This window comes from Pristiophorus japonicus, chromosome 19, assembly GCF_044704955.1.
Source record: "Pristiophorus japonicus isolate sPriJap1 chromosome 19, sPriJap1.hap1, whole genome shotgun sequence".
NCBI lineage: Eukaryota > Metazoa > Chordata > Chondrichthyes > Pristiophoridae > Pristiophorus > Pristiophorus japonicus.
Window position 1 is genome coordinate 82582346 of NC_091995.1, and position 25997 is coordinate 82608342.

At 47.5% G+C, this 25997-nt stretch overlaps 1 protein-coding gene and 1 pseudogene across 1 annotated transcript in view; both read left to right on the forward strand.

The window, feature by feature from the left end:
• Positions 1–1042: 1042 nt before the first annotated feature.
• On the forward strand, positions 1043–1280 carry LOC139230681 (U2 spliceosomal RNA; annotated as a pseudogene).
• A 2135-nt stretch (positions 1281–3415) lies between these two features.
• The window catches only part of LOC139229997 (guanine nucleotide-binding protein subunit alpha-12-like), an 86120-nt gene continuing 63538 nt past the window's right edge, over positions 3416–25997 (forward strand). Inside the window, exon 1 of the mRNA XM_070861708.1 lies at positions 3416–4307. Within this exon, the coding sequence (XP_070717809.1) occupies positions 3819–4307 (489 nt within the window). The 5' untranslated portion in view covers positions 3416–3818. The remainder of the gene's footprint in view (positions 4308–25997) is intronic.

A 25997-nucleotide genomic window follows, 5' to 3' on the forward strand; every position in this document is an offset into this window, starting at 1 on the left:
CAGCACGTAAGGTCCTGGACGCCCTACGAAAGAAGGAGAGGGTGGACCCTGTCGGGTGGTTCCCTGAGCGGACTGTCGAACTTGTTTGGCAGAACGTCTCATCGCCAGAGCTTTCACACAAGCACCAAGACGTAGCTTGGTTGGCGGTGAGGAGGACCCTACCCGTCAGAGTGTTCATGCACAGCCAACGCCTCAGCAGCACGGCATGGTGCCCCCGGGCCGGCTGCGGGGCGGACGAGACTGTCACCCATCTCCTTCAGGATTGCGCCTTTGCAACACAGGTCTGGAAAGAGATGCAGTGGTTGCTGTCGAGGTTCATCCCGAGCAGCTCCGTAACACAGGACTCTGTGCTCTACGGGCTGTTCCCAGGGACACACACCGAGACAGACATCACCTGCTGCTGGAGGGCCACCAACTCGGTCAAAGACGCTCTTTGGTCTTGCCGAAACTTGCTGGTCTTCCAGAACAAGGAGATGTCCACGTCTGCGTGTTGCAGACTGGCGCAATCCAAGATCCAGGAATACGTGCTGAGGGACGCACTGAAAATTGGTGCAGTCGCCGCAAAGGCACGGTGGGGAAGGGCCACAGTCTAAAGCCCTTCAGCCACGGAAAACCCGGGGGCAGAAATCAGCACCAAACTCCCTCGGGCGGTATTTGTAATTTACACTTTGTGTACATAGAGCACCAAATCTGTAAACACCAATGTCGTGCCATGTACAATGCAAGGTGTGTTATGAAATGCATGTTTGAAAAGACAAAATGTAAATGTACCGTCACCCATTCCGGGCACTGTATTGTAACACAGGAAATGTAATTTGTGTAAATGTACCACAATGTACCCTGTTTATTGTACTGAATCGCAGTTGAACAGAAAAACGAGAAATGTAACGAACGGAACTGCCGTCAGCACCCAGATGTATTGTATGGGATTGCTGACCGCAGCGAAATGTAATGAAATGCCATTGAATGTACTCTACAGATTCTTTTTATGAATAAAGTATATTTTGAAATAAAAAAAATAAAAAATTTCTTACATTACAACATCGCTTCTCGGCCTTTTGGCTAAGATCATGCGTAACTGACCTGACAGGGGAGTAACCATGACCCCAACGTGGTTCTCCCTGGATCAGGAAGGTGATTCTCCTATGCTTTTTGGAAATAGGAGGTGGGTGGGGTGGCTTGACCCATCCACCTCCATGGAGGTGTGTGGGGGGCCTGACCCATCCACATCCATGGCACGAACCTGGTATTGCAGTACTTCCAGGAACGGTGCAGTTGCTCTAGGCCTTTTGGCTAAGAGAATTGGCGCAGAGTGATCCTTGATGTGTGCAAGGTGACCTCTGGCGTTTGTGATTTGACAAAGAATTGGAAAGATTGGCAACGAATAAAAAAAAAAAAAAAAATTCTTACATTACAACAGTGAGTGCACTTTTAAAAAGTTCTTTCGAAGGGTCGTTGACCTGAAACATTAGCTCTCTTTTTCTCTCCACAGATGCTGCCCGACCCGCTGAGATTGCTAACATTCTCTGTTTTTATTTTAAATTCCAGCATCTGCAATATTTTGCTTTTGTCAAAAAAGTTTTTCATTGGCTGTAAAGTGCTTTGGACATCCTGGAAGATACGATAAAAATGCAAGTCATAAGAACATAAGAAATAGGAGCAGGCCATTTGGCCCCTCGAGCCTGCTCCACCATTAAATAATATCATGGCTGATCTGATCATGGACTCGGCTCCACTTCCCCGCCCGCTCCCCGTAACCCTTTACTCCCTTATCGCTCAAAGATCTGTCTATATCTGCCTTAAATATATTCAATGACCCAGCCTCCACAGCTCTCTGGGGCAGAGAATTCCATAGATTTACAACCCTCCGAGAGAAGAAATTCCTCCTCATCTTAGTTTTAAATGGGCGGCCCCTTATTCTGAGACTATGTCCCCTAGTTTTAGTTTCCCCTATGAGTGGAAATATCCTCTCTGCATCCACCTTGTCGAGTCCCCTCATTATCTTATAAGTTTAAATAAGATCACCTCTCATTCTTCTGAACTCCAATGTGTATAGGCCCAACCTATGTTGATAAGTCAACCCCCTCATCTCCGGAATCAACCTGGTGAACCTTCTCTGAACAGCCTCCAATGCAAGTATATCCTTCCTTAAATACGGAGACCAAAACTGTACAAGGTACTCTAGGTGTGGCCTCACCAATACCCTGTACAGTTGTAGCAGGACTTTCTTATAAAGTCGGGGCGAAATCTCACTGCACTGCAGAATGACATTCAGCTTCGCCTCGGGTTTGGCGAGATGATTTACCCTATTGATCTTCACCGTGTGAATTGGACAGATTAGGTGAGTGGGCAAATACATGGCAGATGCGGTATAATGTGGATAAATGTGAGGTTATCCACTTTGGTGGTAAAAACAGGAGGGCTGATTATTATCTGAATGGTGACAGATTGGTAAAGGGGGAGGTACGAGATCTGGGTGTCATGGTACATCAGTCATTGAAAGTTGGCATGCAGGTACAGCAGGCGGTGAAGAAGGCAAATGGTATGTTGGCCTTCATAGCGAGAGGATTCGAGTATAGGAGCAGGGAGGTCTTACTGCAGTTGTACAGGGCCTTGGTGAGGCCTCACCTGGAATATTGTGTTCAGTTTTGATCTTCTAATCTGAGGAAAGACATTCTTGCTATTGAGGGAGTGCAGCGAGGGTTCACCAGACTGATACCCGGGATGGCAGGACTGTAAGAAAGACTGGCCTGTATTCAATGGAATTTAGAAGAATGAGAGGGGATCTCATAGAAACATATAAAATTCTGACGGGACTGGACAGGTTCGATGCAGGAAGAATGTTCCCGATGTTGGGGAAGTCCAGAACCAGGGGTCACAGTATAAGGATAAGGGGCAAGCCATTTAGGACCGAGATGAGGAGAAACTTCTTCACTCAGAGAGTTGTGGGCATGTGGAATTCTCTACCGCAGAGAGTTGTTGAGGCCAGTTTGTCAGATATATTCAAAAGGGAGTTAGATATGGCTCTCACGGCTAAAGAGATCAAGGGGTATGAAGAGAAAGCAGGTACTGAAATTCATGATCAGCCATGATCATATTGAATGGTGGTGCAGGCTCGAAGGGCCGAATGGCCTGCTCCTGCACCTATTTTCTATGTTTATAATCGGTGTGTAACTCCCTGACGCGGGGTAGTGATATTGACATTGCCAGTGCAACTCACTAGTGCTTATTCCCAATATCACAGAACACAATTCCAATCCCAAAGGCTTCTCTCTGTCTCTCTCTCTCTCTCTCTCTCCCCAACTCTTGGCACGCCCTCCTCACATCCATTAGAATTTGATTAGCTTTGACTGAAATATGGTGATTTTTGCGACCTTCATGTTGTCTCCTGGATTCTCACAAGATGCAGGAAGTATTTCGCTGCGATGGCAAACGGACTGCACATTTTTTCAAAGATGCACGGCCGGGAGAATAAGGCAAGCTCTGAGCTTGTGAAAGGGTTGCCGTTTCAGTAAAATTCATTCCTTGTGCTGTGTTGTTGGAGTTTGGGGAGGAGAACTTGCTCTCGCACGCTTGGCAGCTGTTTCGTTCTCTCTCTCTCTCTCTCTCTTCTAAATGTCACTCCTCGACCATTCACTGGGCTGGACATTACAGAGCGAGGAAAGAATCCTTGGGAGAAATAAAATGAGCCTGGATAGTTTAATGGACAGCACAGCAAGCTGACTAGTTTCCAGTTCCAAAAGCCTTCGCCAGAAACTTTTTGTTCAACTTTGAAAAACTTTTCTCAAACTTTTTTTTCCTCTGGCGGCGTGCGCGTTATGGCTGGACTCGAGGATGCCTGGGCGAACGGCTGCCTCCCGAACTGTTTCGCCTCCGAAGACGAGGTGGAGAAGCGAAGGAGAAGCAAGGGTATCGACCAGATGCTGGCGAAGGAGAGACCTTACCTGAGGCGGATGGTGAAGATCCTGTTGCTGGGAGCCGGGGAGAGTGGGAAGAGCACGTTCTTGAAACAGATGAGGATCATCCACGGGAAGGACTTCGACCGCAAGATGCTGGAGGAGTTCAGGGACACGATTTATGGGAATATCATAACCGGAATGCGAGTCCTGGTGGATGCCAGGAAGAAACTGGGACTCTCTTGGGAAAACTGGGAGAATGAGAAGCACGGGCTCTTTCTAATGGCCTTTGACAACAATTGTGTCGGTGTTGGAGAGGGACATTTTCAAAGGGTTTTGCCAGCCATCAGAACCTTGTGGCAAGACCAGAGCATCAAAGAGGCCTACAGGAGAAGAACTGAGTTCCAGTTGGTGAGTGATTTGATGTTGGGCAGTATTATTTCAAGGAATCCTGAGCCCTTAAGTCCACCCCTTTAAATTCTGATTGATTACAGGGTCGGACCAAATGAAGCAGTCTTGGTAACTCATGTCGGGGTATGGAAACATAGAAATTAAGTGCAGGAGTAGGCTATTCGGCCCTTCGAGCCTGCACCACCATTCAATAAGATCACGACTGATCATTCACCACAGTACCCCCTTTCCTGCTTTCTCTCCATACCCCTTGATCCCTTTAGCCATAAAGGTCATATCTAACTCCCTCTTGAATATATCCAATGAACTGGCCTCAACAACTCTCTGTGGTAGCGAATTCCACAGGTTCACAACTCTCTGAGTGAAGAAGTTTCTCCCCATCAGTCCTAAATGGCTTACCCTTTATCCTTAGACTATGTCCCCTGGTTCAGGACTGCAGCCCAGCACTATATCCCAATCGATGGTCTTCATATGTGAGTGTAGACAGTATCTGCTGGGAGGTGAGCAGATTGGAGGGTGAGGGGTCACATTTTGAATGGTGATGGACTGGGATTCAGAGGAACGTGGCTATCCTTAGCGTAAATCACAGAAAGTTAGCCTGCAGGTACAGCAAGCAATTAGGTGTGTTCGCTTTTGTTACAAAGGGATTTGAGTATAAGAGTAAAGACATATTACTGCAATTATACAGGGCCTTGGTGAGGCCACACCTGGAGTATTGTGCACAGTTTTGGTCTCCTTACCTAAGGAAGGATATATTTGCCTTAGAGAGAGTTCAACAAAGGATTCACCAGACTGATTCCTGGGATGGGGGGATTGTCCTATGAGAAGAGATTGAGTAGACTAGGCCTATATTCTCTAGAGTTTAGAAGAATGAAACATTCATAATTCTTCAGGGGCTTGAATGTTTCCTCTGGCTGGAGAGTCTAGAACCAGGGGTCACAGTCTCACATTAAGGAGTCGGCCATTTAGCACTGAGAGGAGGAGACATTTTTTCACTCAAAGGGTGGTGTATCTTTGGAATTCTCCATCTCGGAAAGCGGTGAATGCTCAGTCGTTTCAAAACAGAGGTTGATACATTTTTGGGATCTCAGGGAATTAAGGGATTTGGGGATAGGGCGGGAATGTGGAGTTGAGGTAGAAGATCAGCCATGATCTTGAATAGCGGAGCAGGCTCGAGGGGCCGAATGGCCTACTCCTGCTCCTATTTCTTATGTTCTTATGTCAAAGCACAGACTGATTCTGTCCTCATGTGACAGCCATAGAATGGAACCGTTATAAATTTACGGCACAGAAGGAGGCCATTCGGCCCATCGTGTCTGTGCCGGGTTTAGTTGCTGCTGGAACACTATTTGGAGCATGATTTCCCCCTCGGCCCAAGGACATCAAGCTTTCTCTCCTACCCCATACCTGCCGATAGGGTTGGCAAATCTGCTTGGACATATTCCTGTCAAACAGCCTTTTCTCAGCTCCCAGTTAAACAACGCCTCGATTTCAAAATTCTCATCCATGTTTACAAATCGCTTCATGGACTCGCCCCTTCCTATCTCTGTAATCTCTTTCAGCTTCGCCATCCCACAGATGTCAGCGCTCCCCAAATTCTGGCCTCTTGAACATCCTTCATTGTAACTGCTCAACCATCGGTGGCCGTGTCTTCAGCTGCCTGGGCCCTAAGCTCTAGAACTTCATCCCTAAACCTCTCCACCTCGCTACCTCTCTTTCCACCTTTAAGATGCTTGTTAAAACCAACTCTATAAGCAAGCTTTTGGTCATCTGCCTTAATTTCTTCTGTGGCTCAGTGTCAAATTTATGTTTGTAACACTGTTGTGAATGAAGCGCCTCGGGTTTTACTACATTACAGGCGCTATATAAATAAAAGTTGTTATTATTATTTTCTCCCTTGTCCAATATTTTTATTGGACTAGTAAACAAAAGTGTCCAAAGAAAATTAATTGCCCCTACAGCTTTTCCTCCTGGAGATCAGACTTTAATGGAGACCAAAATCTGTATGCAGTACTCCAGGTGTGGTCTCACCACAACCCTGTACAGTTGTAGCAAGACTTCCTCACTCTTGTACCCCAACAACCCTTGCAATAAAGGCCAACATGCCATTTGCCGTGCTAATTGCTTTGTCTTGGGGTTGCCAACTCAAGTCGGACGTATTCCTAAAGGTTTCATCACATGACCTCGCACCTCCAACCGTCCTGCCCAGTTTCCCCCATCTCTGGTATTTTTATAACAAGCAAACAAAAGTGGTCAAGGGAAAAAGAATGCGTAACAATTATTTTTAATGGCGCCCACGGGTGTTGCTCGTGGGAGATTAATCTTTAATTCCTGGAGGCTGCAGGACAATCCTGGAGGGTTGGCAACCCTAGGGTTAGAGAATGTCCACAGATCGAGGATTGAACCTGCCTGGTCTGGATGCTTGAGTCATACGCAGGGCCATCTGTGGAGCCTTTGGGTCCAGTTTCCTTCAGAAATAACACTGACACAAGAAAGTCAATAGTTTGCGATGCTTCAGGTATTGTGCCCACAGCAGTGCAAATGTACACAGGTGTGGCAGTGCTCAAAGTGAGCCTTTGAAAAAGGCTGCTTCAGACCCCCTACTTCAAATCTCCTCACAGTCAAAGCAGTGGCCCTTTAAATTTAAAGGTACATCACCCTCAGCTGGAGTACTGTGTCCAATTCTGGGCTCCGCGCTTTAAGCAAGGTGGTCAAGCCCTTGGAGAGAGTGCAAGGGAGATTTACTGGAATGGTACCAGGGATGAGGTCTCAGAATAAGGGGCCGCCCATTTAAAACTGAGATGAGGAGGAATTTCTTCTCTCAGAGGGTTATAAATCTGTGGAATTCTCTGCCCCAGAGAGCTGTGGAGGCTGGGTCATTGAATATATTTAAGGTGGAGATAGACAGATTTTTGAGCGATAAGGGAGTCAAGGGTTATGGGGAGCGGGCGGGGAAGTGGAGCTGAGTCCATGATCAGATCAGCCATGGTCTTATTGAATGGCGGAGCAGGCTCGAGGGGCCAAATGGCCGACTCCTGCTCCTATTTCTTATGTGCTTATGTTATGTGGCGAGATTGGAGAGGCTGGGATTGTTCTCTTCGGAGCATTGTCGGTTAAGGGGAGACGTAATAGAGGTGTTCAAAATCATGAATAGTTTAGAAAGAGTAAATAAACAGAAACTGTTTCCAGTGACAGGAGGGTTGATAAGAGAGGACACAGATTTGATAATTGGCAAAAGAACCAGAGAGGAGATGAGGTGATTTTTTTTTTGATTGTGAGTTGTTACGATCTGGAACGCGCTACCTGAAAGGGCGGTGGAAGCAGATTCAATAGTGACTTTTAAAAGAGAATTGTATAAATATTTGAAAAGGAGAAATTTGCAGTGTTATGGGGAAAGAGTAGGGAAGTGCATTAATATGACAGCTGTTTCAAAGAGCTGGCACAGGCACGATAGGTCCAATGGCCTCCTTCTGGGCTTCATGATGCCGTGATCCTGTTCCGGGGGACTTTTCAAGAAGACTCCTGAGACAGCCAGGAATAGCATGGATTGTGCAACAAGCCACAGAAAGGGGAATCTTGCATTTAGGACAGAGATGAGGAGACATTTCTTCACTCAGAGGGTGGTGCATCTTTGGAATTCTCTGCCCCAGAGGGCTGTGGAGGCTCAGTCTTTGAGCATATTCAAGACTGAGAGAGAGAGAGAGTTTTTTGGACACTAAGGAAATCAAGGGATATGGGGATTGGGCGGGAAAGTGGAGTTGAGGTCGAAGATCAGCCGTGATCTTCTTAAATGGCGGAGCAGGCTCGAGGGGCCCAAAAGCCGACTTATGTTCTATTTATATATCACACTGAAAGTTCTCAGGATTTTAGCCTTTGAATTACTTTCTTTTTGAGCGCGGTGCTAAGTAGGCAACAACAACAACACGTTGCATTTATATAGTGCCTTTAACATAGTAAAACGTCCCAAAGCACTTCACAGGAGCGTTATCTGACAAAATGTAGCACCGAGCCACAAAAGGAGCTGTAAGGACAGGCAACCCAAAGCTTGGTCAAATAGGTGGGTATTAAGGAAGAGAGGGAATCCCAGAGTTTATGGCCCAGGCAACTGAAGGCATGGCCGCCAATGAGATCGGGGTTACACTAGAGGCCACATTAAGAAAAACTTGCATTTATATAGCACCTTTCACGACCACCGGACGTCCCAAAGTGCTTTTGGAGTGCAGTCACTGTTGTAATGTGGGAAATGGGAAATGCAGCAGCCAATTTGTGCACAGCAAGCTCCCACAAACAGCAATGTGATAATGACCAGATAATCTGTTTTTGTTATGTTGATTGAGGGATAAATATTGGCCCAGGACACCAGGGAGAACTCTTTGAAGTAGTGCCATGGGATCTTTTAAGTCCAGCTGAGAGAGCAGAAGGGGCCTCAGTTTAACGTCTCATCCGAAAGACAGCACCTCTGACAGTGCGGCATTCTCTCAGCACTGCACTGGGAGCGTCAGCCTGGATTTTTGTGCTCGAGTCCCTGAAGTGGGACTGGAACCCACAACCTTCTGACTCAGAGGCGAGAGTGCTGCCCACTGAGCCATGGCTGACCCTGCTTATACAAGAGGAGGAATCCCCTCTTGGAGGGTTGTGGCGCTGCAAGAGGTTACACAGCCGGTGAGGGGGCGAGGCCGTGGAGAGACTTGAACACAAAGAGGAGAATTTTAAATTCGTGGAATTGTTGCGCGAGCCAGTGAATTAAAAAAAAAAATGATTTTGCAAGAAATGATGTGGCCAGGTCAGCAGTGGACTCACCATTTTCCCCGAGGCTGTGGGTTTGAACTGCTGCAGCAGAGGGGCGGGTACATGTTGCAGATCCAGTCACTAGCCATGTTCAGCACTGGCTTACAGCTGCTCCATTATATCCACCCTGCCTCGGGGCGTGGGTGAGGGGGAGATCCATGAATGAATGTTAATTCATTTGATGTGCATCATGCTGGATGTCAATTTTTTTTTCTCTCCAAAGATAAATGGTTTAAGGATTTAAGAATTTTAGAATTAAAACTTGCACTGTGTGCCAACGCTGCTGTGTCTGAAGAGCTGTGTCACTCGCGGTCCCCCATGAAGAAAGGAGCATTTGTTGTCCTGAAAACTGGCCACAGTCAGGGCCTCAACGGAGTCAGATCCAAGGCTCCCTTCCACGGCCCGATGGGAAAATGCCCATTCTGCAGTGGCACTGAGGCACAGTTGAAGCATTGTTACCTTGGAAACAATCGCCCTGGCATTGATCCCGGGTCTGTGTTGGAGAACTGGCCAGGGCGGGGCGGGCCAGGCATTGCTACCACTGGTCTCAGTCCCCACCCTGAGCTAGGGAGGAGAAAAGTTAGCTGAGCTTTTTCTTTGCGCTCTTAATCACGACATCCGACAACAACAGCGTGCCTTTATATAGCGCCTTTCGCCTGGTTGAAAAGGTCCCAAGGTGCTTCGCAGGAGGATTATCAGACAACATTTGACACCGAGCCACATAAGGAGATATTAGAAACATAGAAAGTAGGTGCAGGAGTAGGCCATTCAGCCCTTCGAGCCTGCACCACCATTCAATATGATCATGGCCGATCATGCAAATTCAGTACCCCATTCCTGCTTTCTCTCCATACCCCTTGATCCCTTTAGCCGTAAGGGCCACGTCTAACTCCCTTTTGAATATATCTAGCGAACTGGCCTCAACAACTCTCTGTGGTAGAGAATTCCACAGATTCACAATTCTATGAGTGAAGAAGTTTCTTCTCATCTTGGTCCTAAATGGCTTACCCCTTATCCTTAGACTGTGATCCCTGGTTCTGGACTTCCCCAACATCGGGAACATTCTTCCTGCATCTAACCTGTCCCGTCCTGTCAGAATTTTCTATGTTTCTATGAGATCCCCTCTCATTCTTTTAAATTCCAGTGAATATAACCCTAGTCGATCCAGTCTTTCTTCATATGTCAGTCCTGCCATCCCGGGAATCAGTCTGGTGAATCTTCGCTGCACTCCCTTAATTAGGGCAGGGGACCGAAAGCTTGGTCAAGGAGGTAGGTTTTAAGAAGCGTCTTACATAGAAACATAGAAAATAGGTGCAGGAGTAGGCCATTCAGCCCTTAGAGCCTGCATCACCATTCAATAAGATCATGGCTGATCATTCCCTCAGTACCCCTTTCCTGCTTTCTCTCCATAACCCTTGATCCCTTTAGCCGTAAGGGCCATATCTAACTCCCTCTTGAATATATCCAATGAACTGGCATCAACAACTCTCTGCGGCAGGAAATTCCACAGGTTAACAACTCTCTGAGTGAAGAAGTTTCTCCTCATCTCAGTCCTAAACAGCTTGCCCCTTATCCTAAGACTATGTCCCCTGGTTCTGGACTTCCCCAACATCGGGAACATTCTTCCTGCATCTAGCCTGTCCAGTCCAGTCAGAATCTTTCTATGTTTCTATGAGATCCCCTCTCATCCTTCTAAACTCCAGTGAATAAAGGCCCAGTTGATCCAGTCTTAAAGGTGGAGAGAAAAATGGAGAAGTTTAGGGAACAATTCAAGAGCTTAGCTTTGGGTCCAGGCAACTGAAGACACGGCCGCCAATGCTGGAGAGATGGAAAATTGGGGTTGAGCACGAGGCCAGAATTGGAGGAGCGCAGAGATCTCGGAGCTGGAAGAGGTTACCAGTAGGTGGCTCCTGCTGGAAGGTGTGGGTGTGGGCCAAGGGTGGGATGTGGCTTGGCCAAGCTCGCCCCATGTTCAAATAGCTTGTTGTCGTCCGACGTCTAGGCTCGCACGCAGAGAATGAGGCACAGTCAGGCTGCCAACACCCATGGAACTGGCACCCCAGCGAGGACTGACCACGTGCAGGAGAGGAGAGAAGGGAAGGAATGGGGAATAAATGGAAAAGAGGGTCAGGGGTTCAAGCTGCACTCCAGAGACTTGAGGCTGACTCTCCCGTGCAGTACTGGGGGGAGAGCTCCACTGTTGGGAGGCGCTGTCTCTCAGATGAGATGTTAAACTGGCCCTCTCTGGTGGACATAAAAAGCTCCAATGGCACTAATTAAGGAAGAGTAAGGGAATTCTCTCTGATGTCTTGTTCAATATTGATCCCTCACTAAAAAAAACGATGATCTCATTGCTGTTTGTAGGAGCTTGCTGTGCGCAAAATTTCCTACATTACAGCAGTAACTAAACTTTAAATGTACCTAACTGGCTATAAAGCACTTTGGGACATCCTGAGTTCATGAAAGGTGCTATATAAATGAAAGTCTTTCCTGCCGTTTCAGAGACGATTGTAAGCACATTGTTCTGAGTTACTTCTAAATTCAAGATCTTGAGAAAGATGGTTACACTTTTCCTTTGAATTTAACTAACATCAAAAGACAACCGCAATGAGGATCAATAGCTCACAAAATTGACCCGGCAGTTTCTGATTCTGCAGAAAGACTTGGAGAAATGCTGGTGTATTAACTGGTGGTCACGGGTTCGATGGGCCGAATGGTCTCCTCCAGCGCTGAATGATTTCCCGCAGCACAATCCATGGTACAACAAGTGATTGTGACATTCAGCCTTTGAGCCTGTGTGGACGAAGGATAGAGTTCAAGGTGTTGTCCCTAGGATAGAGTCCCAGAGGCAGGAGGAGCAATTTTGCGGCCTATATTCTGTGCTGACTGTTCGGGCTGATGAAGAACTTTGAGGGCCACTGAAGCCTTGTGTTCAGGACATCAATGTGTGTTGGTCCAGCAAATCCTGTGGTGCTCTGATTAGAAGCCAATAGAGGGGTGACAGTCCTGTACAGGATGGGCTCCAGAATGGAATGGACGTCCTCACTAAGCCCACTGGTCTGTATGTGTGTTGCGTCCGAGGAAAAAAAGAATATTTGCATTTCTATAGCGCCTTTCACGACCACCGGATGTTCCAAAGCCAATGAAGTACTTTTGGAGTGTAGTCACTGTTGTAATGTAGGAAACGCAGCAGCCAATTTGCACACAGCAAGCTCCCACACACAGCAATGTGATAATGACCAGATAATTTGTTTTTGTGATGTTGATTGAGGGATAAATATGGGCCCCAGGGCACTGGGGATAACTCCCCTGCTCTTCGTTGAAATAATGATATGGAATCTTTTACATCCACCTGAGAGAGCAAACGGGGCCTCGGTTTAACGTTTCATCTGAAAGACGGCACCTCTGACAGTGCAGCACTCCCTCAGCACTGCCCATATTTATCCCTCAATCAACATCACAAAAATAAATTATCTGGTTATTATCACATTGCTGTGTGTGGGAGCTTGCTTTGTGCAAATTGGCTGCTGCGTTTCCTGGGAGTGTCAGCCTAGATTTTTGTGCTCAAGTTCCTGGAGTGGGACTTGAACCCACAACCTTCTGACTCAGAGAACATAAGAACATAAGTAGGAGCACGAGTAGGACATTTGGCACCTCGAGTCTGCTCCGCCATTTAATAAGATCATGGCTGATCAAATCATGGACTCAGCTCCATTTCCCTGCCCGCTCCCCATAACCCTTTATTTCCTTATTGCTTAAAAATCTCTCTATCTCCTCCTTAAATATATTCAATGATCCAGCCTCCACAGCTCTCTGAGGCAGAGAATTCCAGAGAGAGAAGAAATTCTTCCTCATCTCAGTTTTTAATGGGCGGCCCCTTATTCTAAGACTATGTCCTCTAGTTTTAGTTTCCCCTATGAGTGGAAATATCCTCTCTGCATCCACCTTGTCGAGCATCCTCATTAGCTTATATGTTTTGATAAGATCACCTCTCATTCTTCTGAACTCCAATGAGTATAGGTCCAACCTACTCAATCTATACTCATGTCAACCCCCTCACCTCCGGAACTTTCTCTGAACAGCCTCCAATGCAAGTAGATCCTTCCTTAAATACGGAGACCAAAACTGTACGCTGTACAGTTGTAGCAGGACTTCTCTGCTTTTATACTCTATCCCCCTTGCAATAAAGGCCAACATTCCATTTGCCTTCCTGATTACTTGCTGGACCTGCATACTAACTTGTTGTGTTTCATGCGCAAGGACTCCCAGGTCCCTCTGTACTGTAGCACTTTGCAATTTTTCTCCATTTAAATTATAATTTGCTTGACTATTTTTTTCTGCCAAATTGGAAAACCTCACATTTTTCCACATTACACTCCATCTGCCAAATTTTTGTCCACTCATTTAACCTGTCTATATCCCTTTGCAGATTTCTTGTGTCCTCCTCACCATTTGCTTTCCCACCCATCTTTGTATCATCACCAAACTTGGCTATATTACACTCGATCCCTTCATCCAAGTCATTCATATAGATTGTAAATAGTTGAGGCCCCAGCACTGATCCCTGCGGCACCCCACCAGTTACCAACCAGGAAATTACCCATTTATCCTGACTCTTTTTTTTGTTAGTTAGCCAATCCTCTATCCTTGCTGATATATTACCCCCAACCCTGTGAACTTATCTTGTGCAGTAACCTTTTATGTGGCTGGCACTTTACCGAATGCCTTCTGGAAATCCAAATACACCACATCCACTGGTTCCCCCTTATCCACCCTGCTCATTACATCCTCAAAGAACTCCAGCAAATTTATCAAACATGACGGGGATGAGAGGAGGCGAGGGTACTACTCATTGAGACACTGGCTGACACGATATCCATCACGTGTGGATCGCTGCATGCAGAACTTCCTCACATCGGTTCCGAACTTGCATTTGCTCAGTTTGAATGATTTTCTCGTGTTCTGATCGAGGTTTTTAAAATTATGAAGGGTTTCAATAGGGTAGACATGGAGCAGATATTTCCACTGGTGGGGAAGTACAAAACCAGGGGTCATAAGAATAAGATAGTCACTAATAAGGAATTCAGGAGAAACTTCATTACCCAGAGAGTGGTGAGAATGTGGAACTCACTAACACCAGGAGTGGTTGAGGCGAGTAGCATAGATACATTTAAGGGGAAGCTAGATCAGTACATAAGGGAGAAAGGAATAGAGGGTTATGCTGATGGGGTGAGAGGAGGCTCGAGTGGAGCATAAACACCAGTTGGGCCGAACGACCTGTTTCTGTGCTGTAAATTCTATATTCTACTCTCATGGTTTAACTTGAAGCGATGCTCAAAATGAACCTTTCTAGACTATTTACTACCTTAAATGCCTTTGTGAGGTGTCTCCATTGGGACCTCCTTTCAAAGCTGACTGGCCCAACTCTCTTCAGTCCTTTCTCATAATTCAGAGCCCTGATTGATCACCTTGTGGACTTTTATGGGATGTGGGCATCGATGGGAAAATCGGCATTTATTGCCCATTCCTAATTACCTTTGAGAAGGTGGTGATGAGCCGCCACCTTGACAACTGAGTGGTTCGCTAGACCATTTAAGAATCAACCACATTGCTGTGGTTCTGGAGTCACATATAGGCCAGACTGGGTAAGGACAGCAGATTTCCTTCCCTAAAGGGCATTAGTGAACCAGCTGTTTTTTTTTTACGACAACCTGGTAGTTTCATGCTCACCATTACTGACACTGGCTTTTTATTATTCCCGATTTATTTGATTATCTGAATTTAAATTCCCCAGCTGCCATGGTGGGATTTGAACTCCTGTCTCTGGATCATTAGTCCAGGCCTCTTGATTACTAGTCCAGTAATGTAACCACTACGCTACCGTACCGAGCACTACTCTGCCCTGGATATTCAGGGAATCCAGGGATTGTGGGGATCGGGCGGGAAAGTGGAGTTGAGGTGGAAGATCAGCTGTGATCTCATTGAATGGCGGAGCGGGCTCGAGGGGCCGAATGGCCGACTCCTGCTCCTAATTCTTATGTTCTTTTGTTCTCCCTCCAGGTTAATGCTCTCGCTGTGTCCTCTCCCAATCTTCCACCCTCCACTTATGACCTTTCGCTCGACCTGTTGGGCTTCACCCTTGTCCTGTTGTTTTGCCATGCCGCTCCACATCGGTCAGTTTATTGTGTCCTTTGCTCCATGTTTACATCCTGTTTCTCCCTCTTCCTGTTTGTTTCTAATCTCACGCCCACTCTCTTCCATCTAATTTTTAGACTGTTTAGTTTATTTGTGTGCTGCCACCTCATCCGTCCCCTGCGGCCTTGTTGGCCAAAGCAGCCAGTCTGACCAATTAAATCCGTTCCCCCCCCCCGCCCCCCGGCGTGACATTTTGCAACCCTCCGCCTCACTTTTCCTTGCAGCGATGCCGAGAACCATGAATTTTAACGCAGACATAGTTACATCATTGCCTCCTCCTCTGCACACAATCAGGGTAAAGTGCCGGACAGGTTACCATGGTGACCGTGACCTTTTGCATAGATGATGATTCTACTTCTGAAGACTGAGGGGGCCTGTTGCTGAACAACAGACTCAGACATGACTGACTCATTTGTGCGAGCGAGGAAAGATGGAAGGAAGGGATGAAGAAAACAAATCAAGTTGGACATGAAAATAGGCTGATGTTCCTTCATCTGCATGTTTGATTTAGAGGGAGTGCAGTGAAGGCTCACTGGATTGATTCTTGGAATGGGAGGGCTGCCCTGTTAGGAGAAATTGAGTAGATTGGGGCCTTTTATTCTCTGGAGTTTAGAATAATGGACCAAAATCCTCGAACTCTCTACCTTACCGCACTGTGGGAGCACCTTCACCACACGGACTGCAGCGGTTCAAGAAGGTGGCTCACCACCACCTTCTCAAGGGCAATTAGGGATGGGCAATAAATGCCGGCCTTGTTAGCGACGCCCATAACCCAAGAAGGACATAAAAACAAACAGCTCCCGTGATGGGGTAGGGGGCTAATGCATTGATTGATATGGTAGTGAGCCAGGACAACATAAAATGTAGGAGAAGGAGTCGGCCATTCGGCCCCTCGAGCCTGCTCCGCCATTCAATAAGATCATGGCTGATCTTCGACCTCAACTCCACTTCCCGCCCGATCCCTTGATTCCCTTAGTGCCCAAAAATCTACCGATCTCAGTCTTGAATATACTCAGAGACTGAGCATCCACAGCCCTCTGGGAGTAGAGAATTCCAAAGATTCACCACCCTCTGAGTGGAGAAACCTCTTCTCATCTCAGTCCTAAATGGCCGACCCCTTATTCTGTGACCCCCTGGTTCTAGATTTCCCCAGCCAGAGGAAACAGCCTCTCAGCATCTTACCCTGTCAAGCCCTGTAAGAATATTACATGTTTCAATGAGATCTCCTCTCATTCATCCAAACTCCAGAGAGTATAGACCCATTCAACTCAATCCCTCCTCACAGGACAACCCTCTCATCCCGGGGATCAAACGCGGACCCTTTAACCGGCTGCGCGGCCCATTCTCATTTCCGCGCATGCGCGTTTTTTTTCCGTATAAAAGCCGGTGAGCGGCCGTGTGCCAGTGCAACTTAACGGGATCGTTGTTCATGACCTCAGGAAGTCTTAAAGTGCTTTACAGTCTATGAAGTACTTCTGAAACGTAGTCAGTCTTTGTTGTAATGTAAAGAAAGAAAGACTTGCATTCGTATAGCGCCTTTCACGACCACTGAACCTCTCAAAGCACTTTACAGCCAATGAAGTACTTTTGGAGTGTAGTTCACTGTTGTAATGTGGGAAACGCAGCACCCAATTTGCGCACAGCAAGCTCCCACAAACAGCAATGTGATAATGACCTGATAATCTGTTTTTGTTATATTGATTGAGGGATAAATATTTGCTCCCCTGCTCTTCTTCAAAATAGTGCCGCGAGATCTTTTACGTCCACCTGAGAGAGCAGACGGGGCCTCGGTTTAACGTCTCATCTGAAAGACGGCACCTCCGACAATGCAGCGCTCCCTCAGCACTGCCCTGGGAGCGCCAGCCTACATAAAACAAGCGTTGTATGCGGAGCTCCTTCACGGCAAATGAGCCAAAGGTGGGCAGCGGAAACGTTGCAAGGACACCCTCAAAGCCTCCCTGATAAAGTGCGACATCACCACTGACACCTGGGAGTCCCTGGCCAAAGACCGCTCTAAGTGGAGGAAGTACATCCGGGAGGGCGATGAGCACGTCGAGTCTCATCGCCGAGAGCATGCAGAAATCAAGCGCTGGCAGCGGAAGGAGCGTGCGGCAAACCAGACTCCCCACCCACCCTTTCAACGACTATCTGTCCCACCTGTGACAGAGTCTGTGGCTCTCGTACTGGACTGTTCGGCCACCAAAGAACTCACTTCAGGAGTGGAAGCAAGTCTTCCTTGATTCCGAGGGACTGCCTATGCTGATGAGATTTGTGTGCTCAAGTCATTGGAGCGGGACTTGAACCCACAACCTTCCGACTCAGAGGCGAGAGTGCTGCCCACTGAGTCATGGCTGACACTGAACAGGCAAAGCATTCAGAACGCAGGCCTGGAAGGGGAGCACCAGTTGGCTACGTGTAGCTGTCTCCTTGGACCCTGTCCATCGGAACCCAATTCTGGCAGGGCCTGGTGTGCCGGGGGGGAGGGGCACAGACTTGGCCGCCTGCTTTAGATAAACAGCCTTTCCTTCCCCCGGATTAGTATTTATTTTTTTGCTGTGTTTGGACAGGCTCTTGGACAGCAAGCAACCCATTCGGAGCAACAAGGTACACTCAGATAAAGTTCATTTTCTTTTCCACGCCTGTGGTGGACAGTGCGGTACCCGCCCAGATACTCTGGAAGCCTCTTTATCGTTATCTTTCATTCCAAACATTCAATGCAAATTCTTTCACATGCTAAGGCATTATTTTTGTACCTAGGCAACTTCTCCTCCTCCTCCTCTTCTCCCCTGCTCTCATGAAGGGGTTGACACCCTATCCTCCAGTAACTTGGACTCTACCCCTATCCCTTTGGAAAGTGCCCTTATTAAATAACTAAACCCCTGTTTCAAAGAACAAGAAAGACTTGCATTTCTGTAGCGCCTTTCACGACCACCGAATGTCTCAAAGCTCTTCACAGTCAATGAAGTACTTTTTTGAATTGCAGTCACTGTTGTAATGTGGGAAATGCAGCAGTCAATTTGCGCACAGCAAGCTCCCACAAACAGCAATGTGCTAATGATCGAGGCATTGACCACACTCGACCAGCTCCGGTGGGCAGGCCACATTGTCCGCATGCCCGATGCTAGACTCCCAAAACAGGCGCTCGATTCCGAGCTCCGTCACGGCAGGCGAAACCCAGGAGGGCAGTGAAAACGCTGCAAGGGCACCCTCAAAGCCTTGATAAAATGTACCATCCCCACCGACGCCTGGGAATCCCCGGCCCAAGACCGCTCAAAGTGGAGAAGCAGCATCCCGGAAGGCGCCGAACACCTTGAGTCCCTTCGCCGGGAGCACGCGGAAGCCAAGCGCAAACAGCGGAAGGAGCGCACGCCAACCCAAGCCCCCCCACCCACCCGTCCCTCCAACCACCGTCTGTCCCACCCGTGACAGAGACTGTAGATCCCGCCTTGGTCTCATCCGTCACCTTAAAACTCATGTTAGCGTGGAAGCAAGTCATCCTCGACTCCGAGGGACTGCTTAAGAAGATAATGACCAGATAATCTGCTTTTGTCATCTTGATTGAGGGATAAATATCGGCCAAGTCATCGGGGATAACTCCCCTGCTCTTCTTCAAAATAGTGCCATGGGATCTTTTTACGTCTACCCGAGAGAGCAGACGGGGCTCTAGTTTAAAGTCTCATCCGAAAGACGGCACCTCCAACAGTGCAGCACTCCCTCAGCCCTGCACTGGGAGTGTCAGCCTGGATTTATGTGCTCACGTTCTTGGAGTGGAACTTGAACCCACAACATCTTTAATATTGACGACTTTAATTGTGAAGATATGCGAAGAGAAAAAGATTAGTGAAGACTAATGTAGGTCCCTTGCAGTCAGAATCAGGTGAATTCATAATGGGGAACAAGGAAATGGCAGACAAATTGAACAAATACTTTGGTTCTATCTTCACTAAGGAAGACACGAATAACCTCCTGAAAATACTAGGGGACCGAGGGTCTAGCAAGAAGGGGGAACTGAGGGAAATCCTTATCAGTCAGGAAATTGTGTTCGGGAAATTGAAGGGACTGAAGGCCGATAATCCCCAGGGCCTGATAGTCTGCATCCTAGAGTACTTAAGGAAGTGGCTCTAGAAATAGTAGATGCATTGGTGGTCATTTTCCAACATTCCATGGACTCTGGATCAATTCCTGTGGATTGGAGGGTAGCTAATGTAACACCACTTTTTAAAAAGGGAGGGAGAGAGAAAACAGGGAATTTTAGACCGGTTAGCCTGACATTGGTGGTGGGGAAAATGCTGGATTCAAAAATTAAAGATGGAATAGCAGCATATCTGGAAAGCAGTGATAGGATCGGTCCAAGTCAGCAAGGATTTATGTAAGGGAAATCATGCTTGACAAATCTTCTAGAGTTTTTTGAGGATGTAACTAGTAGAGTGGATATGGGAGAACCAGTGGATGTGGTGTATTTGGACTTTCAAAAGGCTTTTGACAAGGTCCCACGCAAGAGATTAGTGTGCAAAATTAAGACACATGGTATTGGGGGTAATATATTGATGTGGATAGAGAACTGGTTGGCAGACTGGAAGCAAAGAGTGGGAATAACTGGGTTCTTTTCAGAATGGCAGGCAGTGACTAGTGGTGTGCAGCAGGGTTCAATACTGGAACCCCAGCTCTTTACAATATACATTAATGATTGAGACGAAGGAATTTAGTGTAATATCTCCAAGTTTGCAGATGACACTAAGCTGGGTGGCGGTGTGAGCTGTGAGGAGGATGCTAAGAGGCTGCAGGGTGACTTGGACAGGTTAGGTGAGTCGGCAAATGCATGGCAGATGCAGTATAATGTGGATAAATGTGAGATTATCCACTTTGGTGGCACAAACAGGAAGGCGGATTATTATCTGAATGGTGACAGATTAGGAAAAGGGGAGGTGCAACGAGACCTGGGTGTCATGGTACATCAGTCATTGAAGGTAGGCATGCAGGTACAGCAGGCAGTAAAGAAAGCAAATGGCATGCTGGCCTTCAAAGTGAGGGGATTTGAGTATAGGAGCAGGGAGGTCTTACTGCAGTTGTACAGGGCCTTGATGAGACCACACCTGGAATATTGTGTACAGTTTTGGTCTCCTAATCTGAGGAAGAGAGTGCTTGCTATTGAGGGAGTGCAGCGTAGGTTCACCAGACTGATCCCCAGGATGAAAGGACTGACATATGAGGAAAGACTGGATCGACTGGGCCTGTATTCACTGGAGTTTAGAAGAATGAGAGGGGATCTCATAGAAACATATAAAATTCTGACGGGATTGGACAGGTTAGATGCAGGAAGAATGTTCCCGATGCTGGGGAAGTCCAGAACCAGGGGTCACAGTCTAAGGATAAGGGGTAAGCCATTTAGGACTGAGATGAGGAAAAACTTCTTCACTCAGAGAGTTGTTAACCTGTGGAATTCCCTACCACAGAGAGTTGTTGATGCCAGTTCGTTAGATATATTCAAGAGGGAGTTAGATATGGCCCTTGTGGCTAAAGGGATCAAGGGGTATGGAGAGAAAGCAGGAATGGGGTACTGAGGTGAATGATCAGCCATGATCATATTGAATGGTGGTGCAGGCTCGAAGGGCCGAATGGCCTACTCCTGCACCTAATTTCTATGTTTCTATGTTTCTATGTCAGCCTAAATTTATGTGCTCACGTTCTTGGAGTGGGACTTGAACCCACAACCTTTTTTAATATTGACGACTTTAATTCGAGCACTAGTTATGCACCTTGATTGTTATTTCAATATTCTCAATTCTTCTTCAGATAGTTTGGGAGCCAGAGGTTCACTGTGGTGATTTGTGAGATTTTGTGAGCTTATTTCTCCTCCTACTCGCAGGGCCTCCCAACATTAAAACAAATATATCGTTGCTTGTGTTGCCTGATTGCGGAGCCCCTGTAACTATTTACTTTGTGGCATTTCCAGTTTGAGTCAGCACAGTTCCCGACTGGAGCGCTCCCGAGCCGGCATCTCTCCTGTTGTCAGATCGGCGGCAGTGGATTTTAAGGCAAGAGATGAGGTCAGACGGGTGTCGGTTGGAGCCGAGCTGTGAATGTTAACACGGCCTCGCCAGCTGTCCCTGAGAGTGGGTTCCACAGTTTGCTGCGAGTCTCGGCAGTGCCCTCGGACACACACACAGTTAGCAAGTCAACATCAGGAGGGGGCCGTGTGGACAGAGGGAAACTGAGAGAGACTCTGGTCTGTTTCAGGAACAGTCTGCACCAGAATCACACTCACACAGACACTGTCACACTCACACAGACACTGTCACACTCACACAGAGACACATTATCACACTCACACAGACACTGTCACACTCACACAATCACATTATCACACTCACACATGCACTGTCACACTCGCACAGACACACAATCACACTCGCACAGACACACTGTCAGTCACACTCACACAGACACACACACATAGACACACTCACAATCTGCACCAGATTCACACTCACACAGACACACAGTCACAGTCACACAGACACTCACAGACACACTCATACACGCACTCACACTCTGTACCAGAATCACACACACACTCACTCACACTCATACACATACACAATCGCTCACTTGCTCACTCGCTCACTCACTCTCATACACACACTCAATCGCTCACTCGCTCACTCACAGTCACAAAGACACACACTCATAGACACACTCTCTCACACACACACAGACACAGTCACCCACTCTCTCACATGCACATACACACACGAAGACACTCGTTCACATACAGACACAGACACACTCACAAACATAGTCACACTTACATAGACACACTCCCAAAACACAGACACCCACGCATACTTGCATCTGACACCGTCATCATAGGCAGTCCCTCGTATCGAGGATGACTTGCTTCCACGCCAAAAAGGGATGAGTTCACAGGTGTTTCAATGAAGGACCTAATATTCCAGATCCCGAACTACATCCTGAAGGGTGGAAGATGCCTGTGCGTGGATTTTTTTAATGTATGGTGACCGTTGCACACCAGCCACCACACGGGCTTGACAGAGCCAGGTCTTGGTCCAGTGGCAAGGGTTAACCAAGACGACTGGAGACCTGCTCTGCTGCACGGACCTAGTGCGCACACACATATCACAGTGTGGGCTGGCCCGTGCTGCCCCTGGGCCCGGCCCGTGCTGCCCCTGGGCCCATGCCTCTTCTGGCCTATATCATTGACACTTTAACGTGGTATTTCCATGTAAAGCATTATCCAAGGCATTTCTCTCTTTCTGACACACAACATATGAGTATACACATACATGCACTGACACGCACACACACACGCACTGATCTCTTCTCCCTCCCTCAGTCAGTCAGGCGAACAGCACTGCTACAGCTGCCCAAAGCACCAATAGTTTTATTCTCTGTTCCCAACCCATACGTACAGCTGGTGATTCAGGATTTTGTAAGTGAATGAATTACCCGATGTGGTTGTGATGGGAGGCAGTGGCGTAAGGTTATTTGTACCTCACCCAATGAAGTCTGCAAACAGGCTGGGGTGTTCATCTCTGACACTTTATTGGATGCCCGCCCGCCCGTGTTACCTTGCCCCGAAGGTTCATTTTCTACCTTGAACTCGGTATAGGCGGGAACTGCCTGAAGCCCAGTCACGCTCTTGCTGCCTGTGCATGTTTAATCTGTGAGCCTTTAATAAGCCAGAGAGCATCAATCTTTCTCAATTATAAGTGTCGGCTTGGCTTGGCTAGCAGCACTGTAGGCTTGTTGTAGATCGTGGGCACCATTCCTCTCTCAGCCAATACCACCCGGGGAATCTTCATCTCATTGCCGTCTTTCAGATGAGACGTTAAACCGAGGCTCCGTCTGCTCTCTCAGCTGGATGTAAAAGATCCCACGGCACTATTTCGAAGAAGACCAGCGGAGTTCTCCCCGATGTCCCGGGGACAATATTTATCCCTCAATCAACATCACTAAAACAGATTATCTGGATCATTGTCACATTGCTGTTTGTGGGAGCTTGCTGTGCGCAAATTGGCTGTCGGTGTTTCTCACATTACAACAGTGGCTACACTCCAAAAGTACTTAATTGGCTGTAAAGCACTTTGGGACCACCGGTGGTCGTGAAAGGCGCTATATAGATGCAAGTCTTTCTTTCTTGCAATGTGAGCTTTTATTGTGCACTGTTCAAACTATAAAACACTTGATAGATCTGTACTGGCAGACGCATTTGGCAACTTGATGACATAATTGTGTCACTGTTCGTAAACATAGGAAAGGGACTGAGTGTTCCAATGGCTTGGCAATGTGTTGCTATGAATTCTTAAGCAAAGAACTCTTGAAGCAAATACATTACAGCACAGTAATGCACGAGACTTCAGAAACTTGCTTCACGGCGCCACTTACTGGCCAAAGCATGCAACTGCACTGTTACAGGAGACCGTTTACATACAGGATCTCCATTCTAAATGTTCCTATGGGTAAGTTCAGTGACATGAAAATGCAATTTTGCAAAGGGGGCCTCCAGCCTGAGTGTGTCTGTATGTGTGTGTGTCTGTATGCATGTCCGTAACCCTTGAAGGTGAACTCCCAGCAGCCTCAGCTCCTTATCCCAAAAGCTGCCCAAACGGATCAGATGAAATCTTCCTGACCCATAAATTGGATACAAGCATAAAATGGGCACCTTGGGGTCCAATATGCCGGACGGAGGCCGCGCGCTCTTCCCATGTTGGGTGTGCGCCGCCCATCATATTGGTTCCGCTCCTCCGTAGGCGTTCAGTGCGAGTGCCTGAAGCAGGAATTACACCCTTTACACAGACAAGTAGTAGGCCTGACGCCTACTGGAGGCCCCCTTTGCAAAATTGCATTTTCATGTCACTGAACTTACCCATAGGAATATTTAGAATGGAAATCCTGTATGTGAACGGTCTCCTGTAACAGTGCAGTTGCATGCTCTTGCCAGTAAGTGGCGCTATGAAGCAAGTTTCTGAATTCTTGTGCGTTACTGTACTGTAATGTATTTGCTTCATCGACTCTTTGCTTAAGAATTCATAGCAACACATTGCTATTAAGAACTAGTGATTTATTAGCAAAGGTTTAACAATCACACTACACATTACCAGTTCATCCACCAGGCTCACAACCACCTGCCTCATCGTGGATCCCCCGAACCCAACTGGCTGGGGTTTTATTGAGTCTGATGAACATCATGTGACTGGCTAAGCCACTCCCAACTCAACAGCTCTACAACTATTTTTGTATACAATAAACAACAGCTCTACAACTATTTTAGATCGAACTTTGAATCAAATACCCCCTTTTAATTCGGGCACTAGAACCCACAAATTTCCAAATCAACTGAGAAACCTTGCCAAATTAAATTAAAATATGGTTTCCGGGGGTAACGATGCACTCCAGTCCCTCCGGCGGCCACCTCTCGCGGAAGGCCGCGAGCGTACCGGTGGACACCGCGTGTTCCATCTCCAGGGACAGCCTGGCTCGGATGTAACCGCGGAAGAGAGGCAGGCAGTTGGGCTGAACGACCGCCCGCTGCCTGGACCGGCTGATGGCACCCTTGGCCAGGTCAACAGCTCCACAAATCTGCTCACAGATGCACACATTACATGTACCATTTTTAAATGTTGTGCTCCTTTCCACGTCGGATGAAAGAAGATGGCGTCTGGCAGCTCCCAGCCCCATTCTGGTCGAGGTTGATATTTTTTCAATGTTCATTCATGCTCTGTTTTTCCAGCGCAGTGGGGGGAAGGGAATGGCGGGGTGGGGGGGGGGGGGAAGGTGCGAGGGGAGGGGACAGGGAGGGGGAGGGGTGGTGGAGGGGAGGGGAGAAGCTGTCTCTGTCCAGCTCACTCCACTCAGAGCAACAATCCCGTTGGTACAGCCTGCAGACGAGTTTTCCGGCGTGGGGCGAGGAGACGGAGACGAGCAAATCGAAGGAGAGCAAAAGTCAATGAACCTGGCTCCCTTTCGATAAACAAAGTGCAGCTCCAGAATCTCCCAGCTCCTTGTCCCGAAAGTTGCCCTAATCTTGCTGTCCTGCCGGGAATGGACTGGAGTCTGTTCTGGGAAAGGCGGGTCATGTGACTGCAACAGGCGGTCATGACCCCCTTGTCAGCAGTTGCCCGCCCGACAGACCGAGAGCTGCAGCTCCGTACAGCACAAAACCACTGAAGGTGTCGCATCTGCTCAGAGTCTTTCTCACGCACTTAACGCGGTCGTGCGCCACAATCAGTTTTTGCTTTCGATTTAAAGGGACACTGCTTTCCCTAAGAACATAAGAAATAGGAGCAGGAGTTGGCCATTTGGGCCCTCGAGCCTGCTCCGCCATTCAATAAGATCATGGCTGATCTTCAAATAACAGATTATCTGATCATTATCACATTGCTGTTTGTGGGAGCTTGCTGTGCACACATTTGGCTGCTGCATTTCCTACGTTACAGCAGTGACTACACTTCAAAAAAGTATTTCATTGGCTGTAAGGATGTCCGGTGGAAAGGTGCTATATGAATGCAAGTCTTTCTTTAATAGCCAATGATTTTGGAACTAGATCGGTGCAAAGTCTGCAAAACAAAATAAGTTAGAATTGCACCAGGGCAGAGTCAGGCTTCCCTGCCCTGAATTGACTTCACGAAAGCTCCAGGAATATGTCCAATCAGAGTTGGTGATCCGAACAGACATCACATGACCTCC